The 18,280-nt window shown below is 45.3% G+C and overlaps 3 protein-coding genes across 3 annotated transcripts; 1 reads left to right on the top strand and 2 right to left on the bottom strand.

Annotated features, from left to right (window-relative positions):
- Positions 1–3,414: 3,414 nt before the first annotated feature.
- On the top strand, positions 3,415–4,793 carry N7519_007572 (uncharacterized protein; the record flags this gene model as incomplete). The annotated part of the gene is made up of 4 exons (XM_057294348.1): positions 3,415–3,537; positions 3,598–3,731; positions 3,782–4,236; positions 4,294–4,793. The coding sequence occupies 4 exons, from the start codon at positions 3,415–3,417 to the stop codon at positions 4,791–4,793; spliced, it is 1,212 nt and encodes a 403-aa protein (XP_057149159.1).
- A 5,729-nt stretch (positions 4,794–10,522) lies between these two features.
- On the bottom strand, positions 10,523–16,303 carry N7519_007573 (nonribosomal peptide synthase; the record flags this gene model as incomplete). Its single annotated transcript, XM_057294349.1, has 1 exon — positions 10,523–16,303. The coding sequence occupies one exon, from the start codon at positions 16,301–16,303 to the stop codon at positions 10,523–10,525; it is 5,781 nt and encodes a 1,926-aa protein (XP_057149160.1).
- Positions 16,304–17,195: 892 nt separating this feature from the next.
- N7519_007574 (nonribosomal peptide synthetase 12) lies at positions 17,196–17,735 on the bottom strand (the record flags this gene model as incomplete). Its single annotated transcript, XM_057294350.1, has 1 exon — positions 17,196–17,735. One exon carries the CDS (start codon positions 17,733–17,735, stop codon positions 17,196–17,198), a length of 540 nt encoding a protein of 179 aa, XP_057149161.1.
- Between the last annotated feature and the right edge of the window lie 545 nt (positions 17,736–18,280).

Here is an 18,280-nt window from a genome sequence, read left to right on the forward strand (position 1 = left end):
AGTGTCATGCTAATATGTATAAGGGGGTAAGCTCGGTTCTTAGGTAGAGACCTGTATGGCGGTGACAGATGATACTATCCTCGGGTTCCTTCTTGTTTTGATATTCGCGTCTAAATACATGTAAAAAGACGAGTGCTATGAACTCTTTAAATATTCGAGTGCATTCTGGAAGTCTTCTAGGTAACCATTTTTCTAGAACAAATCAAATTAAAGCAAACCTAAGTAGAGCAAAAGCATGACCCTGGATATTGGTTTTATTTCTTTCTTTTGCTTAGACGAGTATAAACTCTAAATGGGTTACCCCATTCCCACCTCTCCCACCCAGGTCTCTAGACTTCTCACCTATATTACCCGCACTCACCATAGAATGCCGCTTCTATACTAATGGCGCATTAAGTATTGACCGTACAGAATAATGGGCTTGAGTAAGGCTGAGCGGACTGGAAGCCCTATTTTCCACACCCTATGTATGTATCAGCTTATGTATACGAGAGAATAATTAAGTATCACCAGCTAGTATATGAGTGAGCCGCTTTGGCGTCGCGCGATAGCGAGAAGGGTGAGAAGGGTGAGTGCGTAATAGATGGGATGAGAATTATGCTTCGACGCACGGCCACCACACAGACCCTCTCAGGTAAGCTCAGGTATAGCGGTATTAATTCTCCTCGATCTTCCTGAAACCGCGGTCTCTTGGCATCTGCATGTACCCATCAAGTTTCAGCCTAGGATTGGCCAAATAAGCGGCGTGGCTGACTTCAATGTTGCCTTGGGCCAAGTGTTTCCACACGACAGAACCACCAGCTGGGCGGTCCCTTAGGCACACACCTCTTATACGGCGTCAACTAACTAGTTAACCAAAGACATGTCCCGAGGTCGGCAATTCAGATAATTCAAGCTCTATCATACCGCTTCTGTTGCGACGGGAAATTACCTAGCTTGAGAAATCAAGACCACTGGTATGAAACTCTACAATCCTCTGCAAATTCCGCAATAGGCGACATGGAAAATTCCGACATACCTGGCGTAAGTATGTCCTCCATCCCTCGAGACTGCAGTCTAACTGACACTAGGCGCTCCCAGCCTGCAAATGCAGGTGCGAAGTCCAAGGCTTTCCCCGTCGATGGTTGCGACATTTCCCAGGTGTCTGACGAAAAGCCATGGTCCGGGGAAACATAATGTACTTTGAACATGGTTCTACCTTTCCTCACTATTCGAAATGAACAGCCCTTTAACCTAGACCATACCCGTGGAGAAAAATTCGTCTTATATGCCCTGCTCCCTGTGCCGGCCAATGGAGCCATCAAAATCATCCTTTTTCTAAGACATCTTCATAGGTTGTTCCTTTTCACGAGTACCTAGAAACTTTTGCTGGGGCGAGTTTTCCCTTTTAAGCGACCTGAAGTGCATAGATCCAGAGCGCCCTGGAGGGATTGATCAGTCCTCTTCCTTTCCCTCGAAATCGGCAAATACCGCCCAAGAAAGAACCAAGGCATACAAATCCGGCAAGAATATGCACTCTTCCACCGTGCTTAGTCTTAGGTGTCATTGTTGATTAGCTTATTAGATATTACTAGCTACGTCCCCTACTCCAAAAGCAAGCCATAAAAGGTCGGGTTGCTGTAAAAGCCCCTAGCTTACAATTCAGTTAAAAGACACAATGACTAGTACAAAACAATTGACGATATGAATGTCCACCTTCTGACTATGGATTCCAACAATAGTAATGTTCCACTTAAACCAGTTCCCAGACATCTCCAAATTTGTTCTTAAAAACACTGATTTGTGAAGCCCCATCACCTAGAGCAGAAGAGCCTGGACCCCCCAAAGTGAAATCCCACGTGCTAAAGCCGCTTTCTAGGTCCCTAAAATAGAGGTTGCCATTATCACTTCCGATGTGCAGGTGGCCATCATGTGCGGGGAACACATGAGTGTAATTTCCAGAAGAGAAAGCCGGAGAAATCCTGATACGATCTTTACTTATCAAGACGACCGGATAATCGGGGAAACGGCACGGTCGATGATCGTCGTCGGCTTTTTCGATGACAAAGGCTGTACGCGCCGTAGTAGATGCGCCGACTCGATTGTTCTTTACGTACCAGTATAGATGTGGTGTCGCCTTGCTTCGGATAAAGAACCTATAAGGTCGATTAGCCTTCTGAACTTTCTGCTTGTGAAAGACATGTAGACTCACGTATGACCACTGATAGGGTCCCTCTGAGGTAATGAAGGAAGTGGCCAGAGTCGGGGTCGGTCCCCAGTCCCAAGGTCCGGTAAATACGTAAAGAACATTTTACCCCTGAATGAGCTGGTAGGTTCATTATCGTTGAGGCATTTGGCGGCTTGATCTCCCAGATCACTTTTGCTGTAAGTAAACAGATGAGGAGAGACCCGACGGAATGATGCATATTGTGGCTTAGAGGAGGCTTCTTGGATGGCTCTCCACCACGTATTTGCTAATTCAAAGCTAGCAAATGTAATTAAAGACCTCCATGTGTCCCTATCTGTGGTCTTGATTATAGTTAGCCTTAACTTGTGCTGGGGGTAAATATCTTATGAACAACCAACATTAACAATATAGGCGTAGAAAGGGGACGCATTCAGAGATTCCGTGGTCATTTTTGGTGAATAGTAGTTCACACACATACACAATGAGAGGATGATCGGTTCTGAGGATATATCAGGGCTGGTGTCTCGCTTGTTCCTTACGCTGGAATATATAAGCATTCTGAGGATGAATATTCTGAATATATGACAATTACAATTAAGATTCTATAGTCTTGTTAACCCGTATGACGTTTAGAGGCATAATCTCAGAAGAAATCTGTAGGCTAGGTAAAGCATGTTGAAAATCCTAGTTAATTTCCATTAGTTGACTAACACTAGATTCCTCCCGGTGTGTACCGGCTCTCGACAGGGTCAGTAACCTCCCTCAGGAGTGTTCCAAGGTTGCTCAGTAACTGCATATATAAAATGCTACTGCATGTTAAGGGGGTCTTGTCTGGGACTGGGAATGGAGCATTCATTAACGTGAGTTTGGTTGCCGGAAAATCAACTATGTCTCCTATATTTCCGAGAGATACTAGATTCATGAAGTGTAGAGAGTTTCCTTCGAACTTAGGTTAGATATAGTTACCTAGGTACCCTTTCTATGTTGATTTCCCGAGATCTGTCTATATTTGCCAAAACGGTCCTCGACTGACGTCATCTCCCTGACATCAATGTCTGATTTCACAATTGCATCAGATAGAATACAACGGAGTACGAAGCAATATCGTTAAAACTTGATTGTCTTTAATATTCGAAAAATAGCGTTAAGGATATCGTTAATAATCTAATGACATAATTTAACAACACGGTTTAACGATACCATTTAACGATATTTTTCGGCTCATTGAGCTCATTCCCACTATCATCATGCCAGCCACAATCAGAGCAAAGTTCCTGCCTTTTGGAGCTCGCAGACCTACCTTCATCCGGTCTCTACGTGTCGAGCAGCGTGGGTTTGCCCAAGCCGCAAACCCCGGGAGCATACCTGCAGTCAGAACTCGGCCGCTGTAAATTAGGGACAACGTTGAAGCTAACTTGGGCGGGGGCCAGGAAAATGATACGCCTTTCACAATACCCATTGCAGAAGAGAGCTTTCGAACATACAATTTCGATCCGCCGCCATATTCTGTCGAAACAACGAAAAACCAACTCAAGCAGCTTTATCGTGACATGACAACAATAAGGTTCGTACTGGGGTTGGGCCCACTCACTTACGCATGCTGATATGTATTAGGCGTATGGAGCTAGCTGCCGATCAATTGTACAAAGAGAGAAAGATCCGTGGCTTCTGTCACCTGTCGACTGGACAAGAGGCAGTTGCAGTCGGGATCGAGCACGCAATCAGCAAAGAAGACAAACTTATCACCGCATACCGCTCTCACGGGTTCACATATATGCGCGGCGGTACAATCAAATCAATCATCGGCGAACTCCTCGGTCGCCGGGACGGGATAGCGCATGGGAAAGGTGGATCGATGCACATGTACTCCAAAAGCTTCTTTGGTGGAAATGGTATCGTAGGTGCGAACGTGCCACTCGGGGCTGGAATAGCGTTTGCCCAGCAGTATGACGAGACAGGTAACGTCACAATTAATCTGTATGGCGACGGAGCCGCGAACCAAGGACAGGTTCACGAAGCCTTCAACATGGCGAAGTTGTGGAATCTGCCTGTCATGTTCGGCTGCGAGAGTAAGTCTCTCCTATTTTCCCTAGTTGATTCCATTCCTCTGACTGCAAGGCGAATAGACAACAAGTATGGAATGGGGACGTCTGCCGAAAGAGCTTCTGCCATGACGGAGTACTATAAACGGGGTCATTACATCCCTGGTCTTCGGGTGGATGGGATGGACGTTCTAGCTGTAATGGCTGCAGTCAAACATGGGCGTGATTTCGTCAAAAGGGGCAATGGTCCCCTCGTCTATGAGTATGTCACTTATCGATTCGCCGGTCACTCTATGTCCGACCCTGGAATTGCCTACCGTACTCGAGAGGAAATGCGAAAAAACCGTGCAAATGATCCGCTTACATACTTGAAGACGAGGTTGGTGGACTGGGGCATTATGACGGAAGATGAAGCCAAGGCTGTCGAAAAGGAAGTGAAAAGGATGATCAAAGAGGAAGTCGAACATGCCCAGCAGATGCCCGCTCCGGAGGCAAGACTTGATGTTTTGTTTGAAGACATCTATGTACCCGGCAGCGAACCTGCGCAGAGGCGAGGCAGGACAGTTGATGAGACTTGGTATTAGGGATGAACACCACTGTACTGCCAGGCTCATAAAGACCCAAAATCAGCTCAAAGTGGGGCCCTCTAATCAAACAAAGGATACACAATGCGCACCGATTTGTCGGTTTCCGCAAGATGAAATAGTCCCAATCGTAATTGTTTAGATGAAATGTCTCGAAGTATGGGGCTCTATAACCAAGTGTGAAGAAGCCCCAACCTATTATAACGAGGGTTGTTAAGGATATTACACGAATAGTATGGGTGGTTTAATCAGAAACACTTGACCAGCATGTTTAAAATCGCGGCTGGTTTTGTTTGTGCCGAGCTATTTCCTCGTCCCTCGAAAATCGGTGTCTTTTGCTTGCTTGTGTCGTTTGCTAAAGGTAGGGAAGTCTCATCGAGGGTTGAAGCAAAGATACAGTCTCATAGCTTTTTCGAGTAGGCACTAGAATTATATCGGGAACCACTAACTAGAGTACTTGATAACTAACATGGATAATTACTGCTACCCAGCGGTATAGGGGCCAGGGTTCAAAACCCCTTTTACTAGAGGATGTTGATGCCTGGATGCCTTAAATAGCACCGCCCTCTACACCGCTCTATACAGTGTATTGTAAACCATTTATATAAACATGAAGCTTTTCATCCCATACAAATGCATGCATCTCCGATTTTGAAGGTGGTTTATGCCTCCAGTATGAAAATGAAGCTTTTTTCTCCCATACAAATGCATATATCTCCATTTTTGAAGGTGGTTTACTAAGCCCGGTTACTGGTCTATATTAAAACTTGCCAGCTGTTATCCCACAAATCGTACCTAAATCTTTATTCTCTATATACTACTCCCTACACTACTCCGTGTATGAATTATGCCGCGCCCGCGTATTGATCTTGAGCCTTACAAAGAAGAGATACTCGATCTCATTGACCAGATAACTACACATACAGACATTCGCGCTATTCTTGAATAACGATACGATGTTATAATTAGCCGTAGTACCCTAAAGAGATCTCTTAGCGACTAGAAACCGCCTATACGCCGTGATCTTAATCTTACCCCTAGGGTAGAGATCTAAGATTGTGTTGAAGCGCTTCTATCTTAGTACAATATAAAAGAAATCCTTCAAATTCTCGCCGTAGAGGGCAGACCTTCTTTAGAGAGAACCCTTAAAAGAATTCGAGCCGATCTTAATATTAAGCTTCGGCTCTCTCCTAAACAGCGATAGCAACAATTTGACGATCTGCAAGCTATTATTATCTATAAGAGTGTTATTAGTGAAATCGAGGACTATAGCTACCGTACTCTATACCGCCATCTTCGTTCTATAGGGCTATATTATACTAAGTGAGTATTTCTTATAGATTTATTATATACTTACTATTACTAACCTACCCTAAAGCCTAAATTAAACTTATATAACGCCTCCTCCGGCCCGAAGCGGTATAAAGCCGGCTCTTAGGCACCCGGCGCGAAAGAGTCAACTATATTTCTCTAGGACCGAACGATATATGGTATATTAATGGTTATATAAAGCTAGAGCCCTTTAGAATCGAGATCTATACTACAATTAATAGGTACTCTCGATATATCGTTTAGGTTTATATTAGTATAAGCGCTCGCACTACTATTAGCGTTCTTAGCTAAGGTCTTAAGACTTTTAAAAAGAGGGGGTACTAACTAAGGTTAGTATTTTTAATAGTAAGGTTTTTATACTTTATAAGCTAATTTTCAATTTTTTTAATCTAGGAAATGCCGCTCTAATCGGGGTATAGAGACTATACTTCTCGCTAATAGCCACTATAAGCTTCGTCGCCGAACCGATCCCTCTATTATACTAAAGGACTGCTAGATCTATAGAAGAAGTGTTAATAACTAGCGAATTAAAGTATAGTAGGGGATGCTATTGAGGGTAACTACTAGGCTCTTCTATATAAGTTAATTATAGCTCTATAACTATTCAATTTATACTAATTTAAATAGCGTTTTTTTCGCTATTTATAATACGAAGATCGATTTATATAAGATAGTATTCTTAATTAGGTTTCCCTTCTTATAGTTTATATATAAGTGATTCGATAGCGGGTAAAATCATATACCGCGTATTAGAATGCCTACCCTATCTAGGTTAATAGTCGCCGGACTTAACTTATCCTAGGAAAGCCTACAATGAACTTTTACTTACTAAAAGTAGAGAACTTAAAGTGTATACTTAATAAAGATCTAGTATTAGAGTAGGCCTAGCTTCTATAGAGGCTTAAAGAAGACGTATAGGAATAGGATCCTAAGTAATATCTTCTACCGTCTACATTCGCTTAGTATCGCTAATAATTAACTGAAATTAGATAACAATTAGTAGGAATCCTATTTGACCCTAAGAATCCGGATATACGGTTTATAGGTAACGCTAAGTCTCTATTTAAAGCGGTATATATAAAGCTACGGGAGCGAGCGTATAAGTATTAGGCTTCGGGCTAAGAACTAATCCTCGACGTTTATATAAAGCTAATAGGTATAGTTAATTAGGATCCGTATAGGGAGTATATAGATTAGGATTAGTATATAGGTGAAGAGGATATAGATAAAGGGTATATAGATTAGGAGTATTCGGGCTAGGAGTATATCTCGGAAGGTTAGATGAATTTATTAATATTATATTTACTATTAAAAATCAGCCTAGTATATATATAGATGCGTACTATATCTCGGGATATATACTATATCTATCTCGGTAATTAGAAATATAGTTAAAATTAAAATACTATAAAGAAGGGATCTATAATTTACCTTAATTAAAGTACGTAAGTCTATATAAATACTTATTTCCTTTATCTATACCTTACTCTTACTATCTATTAAAATGCCTTTCTTAGTTATAGCCTAGGAAGCCTTATAGCTTATTTTACGTGAGCTAACCTCTATAAGTCCTACCCTATCTTTATTAATAGCCACGCTAGCTATACCTATAACGCTAGTAATTTCCTCGATAGTAGTACCTTCGCTAGTATTGCCTTCGCTAGCTATACTAGTCTAGTATATAGGCACTCGGTTTTCTAACCTCGCGAGCAATCTAATAAGTAGAAGTCGTCTAGCTTATATAAAGAAGTATAGAGAGGTAGAGGCTATTCGAAAAGCCGCTAAAGAGACGAATAAGGAGATTATAATAATAGTGATTTTCTATCTCTAGGAGAAACTAGGAGAGATAAATCCAATTCCGGATAGTATATATATCTTACTTTACTATATGATTATTATTATTATTATAGTTTAGAAGCTGAAGCTAATTACTACTTTGATAGCTTTAATTTCGGTCAACCTTCGTCCTAACTAAGTGATCTTTAATATCGACGCCTTTATAAGAGATTACTTTATTATAGGACTACCGAGTATCGTCGATTTCCGCCCGGGTTGGATAGATAAGCTCTATTTTACTAAGGATATATAGTGTATAAAGGGAAAATATAGTCCTCGATAGATGTCGGGAGTAGATGATTCCTTTGACGGTACTGTAAAGGAGCTTATTGATAAGCTTCTAGGTCGGAAGGCAAAGCTCTATATAGTTGTGAAGCGGTATAAAGATACCTATACATTCGAGGATGATCTATAGGGTGATAAGGCTCCTCTCTATATAACTACACCAAGTCCAGCACCTACTAAAGTGGCTACTTTAGTAGGTGTAGAGCTAGTGGACGCAGAGCTAGTGAGAGTAGAGCCAGTGAGAGTAGAGCTAGTGAGAGCAGAGCTAGTGAGAGCAGAGCCAGTGAGAGCAGAGCCAGTGAGAGTAGAGCCAGTGAGGCGGAAGCGGGCTAGATCTCCGGTTACCACACCTCGGCGAAGCCAGCGGAGACGGAGGGTTAGATAAATATGTGGATTTGTAACTAGGAATCAATGAAAAATCTTCATTCTTATATATAGAGAGTAAACTACCTTCAAAAATGGAGATGTATGCATTTGTATGGGAGAAAAAAGCTTCATTTTCATACATGAAGAAAGAGAGCTTGTAAACCACCTTCAAAAATAGATGCATGCATTCATTTTCATACATGAAGAAAGAGAGCTTGTAAACCACCTTCAAAAATGGAGATGCATGCATTTGTATGGGAGAAAAAAGCTTCATTTTCATACATGAAGAAAGAGAGCTTGTAAACCACCTTCAAAAATGGAGATGCATGCATTTGTATGGGAGAAAAAAGCTTCATTTTCATACATGAAGAAAGAGAGCTTGTAAACCACCTTCAAAAATGGAGATGTATGCATTTGTATGGGATGAAAAAGCTTCATTTTCATACATGAAGAAAGAGAGCTTGTAAACCACCTTCAAAAATGGAGATGTATGCATTTGTATGGGAGAAATGGCTTCATTTTATTACCACCCTATAACATCAGCAGAAACAGTGTACTTTGATTACTAAGGCATATGTAATAGTAATTCAGGTATCTTAATTTTTCTGCCGTTCTAAAGCAAGGCATTCAGGCATATTCAGGCATCAACCCCCCCCAACAAGCGGGTTTTGAACCCTGGCCCCTATACCGCTGGGTATACTGCTCTATCCAAGAACGTGGCTGCGAAGCAGAAATATATACACCTCATGGAATGAAAATGCTGAGGGCCGGTAACAGTTCAAAGCTCTACCTTGTATAATACCGATTTATGATTGATAGCAGCTTTAATTCATTAGCTCATGGGATTACAGCAACAGGCTGAGGGTGCTAACTTCTAAATTTAATTCGTAAGGATTAGATAGTAATAACCGGCAATTAAGTAATGGTAGATGAGCAATCTGTTTCATGCTTCAAGTTAAAGATCGCCAATTTTCTCAATAACAGCTAGGGTTGTGTTATAGATATCTCCCTCAACATGGGCCATAATTGCTGTTCCCTGCAAATGTAACGTGGATGTAAATGTACCTTCCTCCCCAGAGTAAACGAATGGTTCACCATTAAGGAGCGAGGTAGACTACCTCCCAATAATCTTCTCTCTATAGGAATTCTCGATAATAGAGTATTCAGCAGAGAATTCAGTTGATGAAGGGTCGAGTCCGCCCTTAATCTGCGAATAATCAGCAAATATATATGTACAATCACGTCAAGCAAAGAACGAATATACTCTAAGAGGACCCCAAGCCCAACTATAATCTAATTGTTGTTTAGTAGGCTATGGCAGACATTTGTCGTATATTGTAAGCACTTACTCCGACTTGACATTATAAAACTTAATATAGGATACGGTGGCTTTTCGGAAAGGTTTTCCTTTCGAAGGAAAAAAAAAGATTTATTTAGTTGACAACCTTTTGGTTTCTTACGAAGGTGACCTTCGATACCTAACTATATACAGTCCGACCTGATTGATAATGCTTTACATTATTATGACGTGTTCCATGGGGGTTCAATCAACTTGGCACGACTCCCGTTAATGTTGGAAAATCCGGTTTCAGGTTAAATTACTAACTGGAATTCTCAAAATTATGAATTGCAATGTCTTGACAGTTCTATATCTTGCTTGGAGTGACTCCTTTTGCCATTGCCATGCGAGCTTCGGATCCATTGCTGAGACAGGGAACATCTGGCAGGACCCCACGAAAGGAAATATAAAAATTCTCCTCTCCTCGTGCGAGACGGTCAATACGCACAGTGTTTTCTCCATTGATTCTCCATCTGTATCGCATCTCTATTACTTCCAGAAAAATAGAGGCTACTTTTATATATGGAGATAAGCTTACATATCGCCCTCCGATTTGCCAGTCTCCGCTAGATCATCGAGGTACAGTCTGGTCAGCTAAGGTCAATAAAGACTTATCAGCAACCTGTGTGACGAGGCTAGCCAGTGCACGTAGGCAGGACTGAAAATTATTCATCCAAGGGCAGACGACTCGATCCCGTTTTAACCTTCTGGGGAAAGCCAGGTGGAATTCTAGATGCCCGTTTATGACCAAGGAGTTGATCTCAAATATACCCCAGCGCTCGACGTTGCCAGAACCGTTGAACAATTCTAACTTGGAGATTGGCTCTAGTCGCAACAAGGAACTTTGCTGGTTCAACCGTCCAGCATAATTGAACGTGATCTCCACTGGGGGCAGCTTTTCAGCCAAACTTCGTCTCTGGGTGTTATGGTATACAGAGGTAAAGTAGGACCATCCATGATCCGGATGCTGGCGCCGAGTATCTCTGACGATCTGCACTATAGTCTCAAGGTCGGAGGCCCGGTCAACTTGAGCCTCCACGGGCCACATCGTATTGAACCACCCAACTGTCCTACTCAGATCAATAGACCGATCCCAAGCTTCACGACCGTGGCCTTTCCCCCAGATGATAGGAATGGGACGGTCAGGGAATGTTCTAATAAAGGCGAAAAGTATGGCTGCATGGAGAAGCTCCTCCGGTGCGGTGCTGAATCGGTGATTCGATGGGCCCAGTAGGGCCGCTGTTGTCTGCTCGTCGATTGTTATAGACATCCCGACAGATTCAGCAAATGTATTCCGTATATGTTTGTCGATTCCCCAGAAGCTCCAGAGCCCCTGGCTCATGCCTACTTTTCTCCGGGTGACCAGGCTAGGCGGCGGCTGAAGCTTCTCCTCGCCGTATCTGGACTGAAGCCCACACCAAGTCTGAAAGGAGGTCAAGTTACCTCCGTCAGATAGCGTGCCACGAATAGAAGCATCCAAGTCGGCTAGTATTATCCGCCATGATACCAGGTCGAGAACAAGATGGTGGCCAACAAGGCATATTGACTGGTAAGGCCCCATCTCGAACATTTCCACAGAGAAAACCGGTCCATCCGTGATATGAATCCCCTTGTGGGCTGACGATATATGATCTTGCACCTCTGCAGAGGATGAGAGCTGATGAAGCCTGAAGGAGAACGAGCTTTCGACGTTCCTTGCAATATATTGCTTCCACGTTCCGTCACCTTGTCGAGAAAAGCGGCATCGAAGCATTGCGTGACACCTCACTAGATTAACCGCTGCCTTCCTAACTTCAGTAAAAGGCACCCTTTCCTCGAGGTGCACCATTATATTTTGATTGAAGTGATTCGGGATCTCCGAGTGTCGATATTTGTCAAAGAAGTACTGCTGAGTGGGTGACAAACTGAACACCGTTTCAGGCTCCTCTGGTAGGCTCTCCAGGCAGCGATTCGTTGCGTTCGACGTACGACCCACAATCTTCGCAATTGTTCCGAAATCTATTATATCCCGGAATGAACATGGCATGCCCTTCCCTTGGGCCTGTGCGACGACTTGCATGGCTGTGATTGAGTCCCCACCAAGATCAGTGAAACTGTCATCAAGTCCAATGCTGGATGCTGTGATATTCAGAGAATTTGCCCATATATCCCGGAGGGCCTTTTCTGCGAGAGTTGATGGTACCCGTTTCTGCACAATGGAGGTGCCGTATTGTTGTAGATCGGCCCAGGGTCTCCTCGCCACTTCATCCTTGAGTTTGTGGCGATCCAATTTTCCACTTCCAGTTCGTGGCATATGTGTTATGGGGAGGAACACTGACGGTACCATATAGCTGGGAAGGATTCTCTTCAACACGGACCGGGCCGTGAGGAGGTTCTGCTTAAAGTCGTCTGTTGGTAGACCAAGCAAGCTGTTGTCCTTTCTTATCGTTGCTGTACCCTCAACAACGATGAATGCAATCAAGTGCAGGCTCCTATTTCTGTCTTCAATATTTGTGACCACCGCAGCAGCTTCGGTCGCGCCAGGAAAGCATTGGAGAATGTTGGATTCGACTTCACCCAGTTCCAGTCTCTGACCGTGTAGCTTCGTCAGTGTACCATGTCGGTCCACGAAACGGAAAGATCCGTTGTCGTTGATCTGAACGAGATCTCCTGTTTTATAGACTGGCCATGGATGTCTTCCGCGTATGGCCTTGAGCCACGGAGGAGGTTCAATAAAGGCATTGGTGGCCATCTCGGGTGCGTTCAGATAGCCCCGACCAACAAGAGGGCCTTCTATCAAGAGTTCACCGACGGCTCCTATCGGAAGAAGCCTGTTGTGATTGGCGGGATCCACTACCCACCCAGCTCCAACCAAGGGATGACCGATATCCTTGTGATGGGTACCCTGATCATTCAGGTAGGGTTGCACACAAAACGCGACACTGCACTCTGCCGGGCCGTATTCATTTATCAATTTGACCTTGTCCGCCCAATATGAACAGTCAGATGGCGCTGCGGTCTCACCACCGACAATCAAGACACGAAGGGTCGGTATTTGTTCATGCTTGAGAAGACGGCTGAAAGACGGAGTCAAGAAGGCGTGTGTTACGCCTAGGCGATGAGCCGCCTGGGCGACATTATTCTTCCGTTCCCATTCAGACAGGACGCAAACACATCCTCCGGCAATTAAGGTGCTGAGGCATTCAACAATGCTCACGTCGAAAGAATATGACGCGAATTGTAGCACCCTAGAGGAGCTGTCCACCTGATGGGATTGATTGTGGGCTTGGGCACCCGCGCAATACGACTTGTGTTCAATTACCACGCCTTTAGGCTTACCTGTCGATCCTGACGTGAATACCACATACGCCGCATCGTCCGGCTGTACGATCGGGAATACAGGCTCATCCCTGGCCTCCAGGAATGTCCCCTGTTCCTCTATGACACCGACTATTTGGGCAAGATTTCCCGCCAGCTGGGCGAAAGAGCGCGAGCAAAGAACGATGGAAGCACTGGTGTCTTTACAAACTCCCTGGAGTCTTCCCAGAGGATGGGAGTGTTCAAGTAAGACGAAGGTGCCGCGAGCTCTAAGCACCCCAAGCATTGCCACAAGTGTCCACTTACTTTTCTCGAATAGAAGTGGAATGATGTCGCCAGGCTGAAGCCCTTTCCCCAGAAGCCAGCTGCCTAATCTCTTAGACCATCTCTCTATATCTGCATATGTGAACTGTCCGTCGTAAGCGACCACCGCTGGCTTGTGCGGTGCTGTCGATGACTGCGCGTCAATGAGATGGTGGATGCATTTTGGCGGATCTGTTGGCGTCACCTTATTCCACTCCTTCAACTGGCCGAATTCTTCTGGCCGGATCTGTGGTAGATCATCCAGCCTTTGATGCGGGTCCTGCAATATTTTGCGCAGGATCTCCGCCATGTGGAGCACGAGACTACGTGCCCTTCTGGAGCTAATGGCTTTAGTGTCTACCAAGACGGTTATGTCCAGCTTGGTCCCGTTGTCGTTGGGTAAACATTCAACTGAAAGGGCATAATTAGCGAATCCTCCCAGCGTGGTAGAGGAATATTGACATCCGTCGAACAGTGTCTGACGTTTTCTTGAATTCGACTGAACAATTAATTGGCTCTGGAAATTGCAGGCCTGGCGCGCTTCTGCGCTAATCTTCCTTATGGTTTGTAGACCTGCTTGTTCGAAAGGGATCATTTCAATAGCCTTCGCCTCCAGCCTTGCTAAGGCATCTCTTAATGTCGCCTTGAAGTTGAGTCGAACGTGTAAGGGTATTGTTGCAATAGTTGGCCCGATCATCTGCTCAATGTAGTCTACATTGGCAGCACGGCCATTTACTGTTATACCGAACACGACATCAGCCGTACTTGTATTCAGTGAAATGACAATAGCCCAGGCAAGGCGGATACAAGTTGATAATGTATGATCCATCGTTCGATCAGTGGGGATGTTGATGGTTTGTCTGAATTGTTCGGTCGCCGCAGGTTGGTGGGTTGGATGGGGGAGTACGGGGAAAGAAGTTGCGCCAACGCCCTCGAATTGTTTTTCCCAGTACTGGCTGAAGTATTTAGACTGCTCCAGAATGTACTTGATGAATGGGCTGAAATGATTCTGCCTACCGCTTGTTCCTTGCTTCTTGTAGGTCATGGCTATCTGTTCCAAAATTAAATCGAATGACCACCTGTCACATAAGGCATGGTGCATTATAACGACGAATGTCACTGGAGCACTGCCCGTTTGACTAGGAAGCAGGTAGGCGTTGACTAGTTTGTTCCCCATACCGGCAGGCTGGAGGTGCGCGTGGTGAAGACACGCCTCGAGATCGTCTGCCTTACTCCAGCGGCAGGGCTCCTTGACAACGACCTGCAAGGTACCGTACCCTGGGTGCGTAACAAATCGAGTGCGTAAGATGTCATTGGACTCCACGACTTGTTCCCAGGCCTCCTTGAACAGAGCAACATCCACTCCTGGCTTCAGTTCGCAGACGAACTGCGCCTTAAACATATGTGGGTTTTTTGAACTAGTTGCGAGAAGACCTTCTTGCAAAGGTGTGCAAGGATATATATCTTCAATCTGGTCGTCCTCAATGTCACAATCAGCCATTGCTAGTTTTCTGATCTCGTTTGCGGCTGGAAGGCTGAGCAGCTCCATAGGTTGTATGGACACAGAATCTGATTGTGCGACGACTTCCTTTACTATCGACGCAAGGTCCCGCAGAATAGGTTTCTTGAAAATATCCAGCACCTGTAGTCTCAACCCCAGACGCTTAGCCTTCGCGACAAGCTTGACAGCGGAGGCCGAGTCCCCACCGAGGTGGAAAAAGTTGTCAAGCATTCCGACATCATCCGGCTTCAAATCCAATACCTCGGAGACCTGTTCAAGTATGAGTCGCTCAAACCTACTCTCAGGTCTCTGGGATTCAACCGCCAATCCCGCCAAGCGCCGTAGTTCGTCAAATGGAAGTCCATTCACTTCTCGAATGATGGCCCGGCGATCGAGTTTCCCGGTTATGGTAGCAGGCACACCGCAGACAGGGAGAAGTAGCTGAGGTAGCATGAAATTGGGCAATCTGGAAGGTAGTTCTCGTTCTATTCTCCGGATCTCATCTTCATCTTTTCTGCGGAGATCAAGGAAATTCAACTTGCCGCGGGTGAAAGTGGTCCTGTTGGATTGCGACATGACGATGAGAGCGATCAACGTCCGCTGCTGGACGGCCATATTTTGCGGCTCATATATCATTGCAATAACCCTTTCGGCCCGTGCTGCAACCTGCCTTGTATGGTACTCCACCTCTTCAATCTCTAGGCGTTGGCCCCGAAGTTTCACTTGGTTATCCTTTCGCTGCATATAGCTGAGTGTCCCATCTTCGTTATACCGGACAAGGTCTCCAGTTTTGTATATAGGTCCACAATCACCACAGGGGAATTCACTCATCCATGACGGACGCTCCACAAATACCAGATCTGTCCTGGTCTTGTCTGCAAGATAGCCCCGGGCCAGGCTTGGACCTTGCACAACAAGTTCCCCAACTGCGCCTATGGGTGATAGCCGATTATGATCCCCGGGCTCAACTACCCATAGCCTTGCATTGGCTGGTGCTCCGATAACCCTCCGCTGATTGACGGACGTTATCTGCGGCGATACCGTACATATTCCTGCCCATTCGGTAAATCCATACGCCTGGAAAAGATGCAGTTTGGAGAACCAGGTTTGTATGTCAGACTCTCCCAGAGGCTCCCCAGCAATACCGAGGTGTTGGAGGTATGGCAGCTCATCGGGATGCAGTGCTCCAAGCACCGTTGGGGTTAGTATAGCCCAGGTGACCTGCATCCTTGTCATGGTTTCTGCTAGCATATGTAGACGATCGTGATCAGACGGGATGCAGACCGTTCCACCTGCTGAAATTGTGCAGAAAATCTCTATCAGCGAGATGCCGAAAGAGAACGAGGCATATTGCAGAACGCGACTACCTGTGTGAAGATGCAAAAACCCCACCTGGGCAGACACGCTTTCAAGCGCCGCGTGGGACACTTCACAGCCCTTAGGCTCTCCCGTGCTTCCAGAAGTAAAGAGGCAGTATCCCGGTTCACAAGACTTGTTATTACAGGGTGGCTGATATGTCCAATGGGGAATGGACAGCTGGGGAATCATTGCCGACGACACAACCACTGTCGGGACTCCAAATCTGGATAGCTTGTGCTCATACTCGGGAGACACCAAGGCCAAAACTGAAAGTGTTCGTTGCACGATCTTTTGCAATCTGCTGTCCGGATGGGAAGGGTCGCAGGAACGAAAGCTCCCCCAGCCTTATTTACAGCCAGTATGGTAGCAATCGCCCAACGGGATTTATTAAAGCATACTAGGACCATTTTGCCAGGTCTCACCCCCCGTCCTTGTAGGTAAGATGCAAGTAGCGTGGATATGTTATCGAGCTCTTTATAAGTAAAACAACCATCACACGCATACACGGCAACGGCATCTGGCCGGTAATTTGCCTGTTCGCAGAACCTCTGGAATAAAAATGATCCGGTAGATGGGATAGGACAAAATGGACGCTGCCAGCACTTAATCTGTTCTTTTTGCATAGAGCAGCATAAGTCCAGATCGCAGATCCTCTTGGTGTGGTCTCTAGCCATTGATCTCACGATTTGAGAAATGACATCAACCAAGCAACGTGCGTGCAAAAGTGTCAAAATAGTGGGGGTATGCACCAGCGTGAGCACCGGCACATCTCCGACATTCAAAACTACATTAACTTCACGGAACTACAGAGAACGAAGTCAGAGGGCACTTTGTCGTGTCCGATGGCCCGTACCTGTGTAGAGCGCTGGGCCAGCTGCGCTGCTATGGTATATTCATCGTCATCCGACATCTTCAGTATGAAAACCTTCGTGTTGTATGATGCACGGTCGTGATCGCAGTCCGCTAGTGGCACCCAATTTTCTTTTTGTAAGAGCGATGTCATTGGCGCAGTCGAGTCGACAGTGATAGCGACTTCCCGCCCAATATATCCGTTGTCGGCGATTGCCGCCTCGACAAAAAGTTCGAAACGAGTTGTGTCAGCGTCCGTGTATCGACCAAGAACTGTTGCCCATATTGCTGACAACAGGACATGGGCGCCTATCTGTAGTTTGCCGGATAGTTGCAGGAGAGCGCTGGGAGTCTCCGGGTCAAAGCGAACTTCAGAATGACTAGTATGCCCAATCACTGGGAAAAGGCAAACAACTCCCTGGGGATTGATACCCCCGTGCGAACCCGACTCTCTCGAATTTGCAAGCGAGCCCATCTTCTATGCCTAAATAGTCGGATGTTTATTCTTTGCAGATGAACGGAGTCAGCATGTAGGGATCCGATGTACTTCAAAGCGCGCCGTCACATCTGTCATTCAGGCATAGTTATTATATTTATGAATCAAGGCACGAGAGACGAGAACATTGCTTACACGGATCCAAGGTAAAGATAGTTATATCCCGCCTCCGTGCATTAAGTGAACTCTGTCTTGTTTCATCGGCGATAATCCTGCAAAACATATACCTTCTCGCTGTCTCTTTCGCTTTACTATGGCCTGTCGGAGGATATTTTGCCCACCCATAGTATATAATCAATAGAATATGATTGATGAACGAGCGCAAGGGTAATGCTTCGTGGTACTCTCGTTACTCACCGACAAATGGAGGGCCCACTCTATCCAGCGCCTCCAGATACCACAGCACGGTTACACTAGCACGCAGTGCGACTTGCACATTAGTAGCATCTATCTTTCAGAGCAAGGCCACAAGTCACTAGCAAACCCCACCGGCAAGTGGCTCGGGTTAGCAGCTTGTAAATATG

Source organism: Penicillium mononematosum (assembly GCF_028829835.1).
Source record: "Penicillium mononematosum strain IBT 11891 chromosome Unknown utg000003l:1.0-8172316.0:1.0-8177699.0, whole genome shotgun sequence".
In the NCBI taxonomy this organism is placed as follows: Eukaryota; Fungi; Ascomycota; class Eurotiomycetes; order Eurotiales; family Aspergillaceae; genus Penicillium; species Penicillium mononematosum.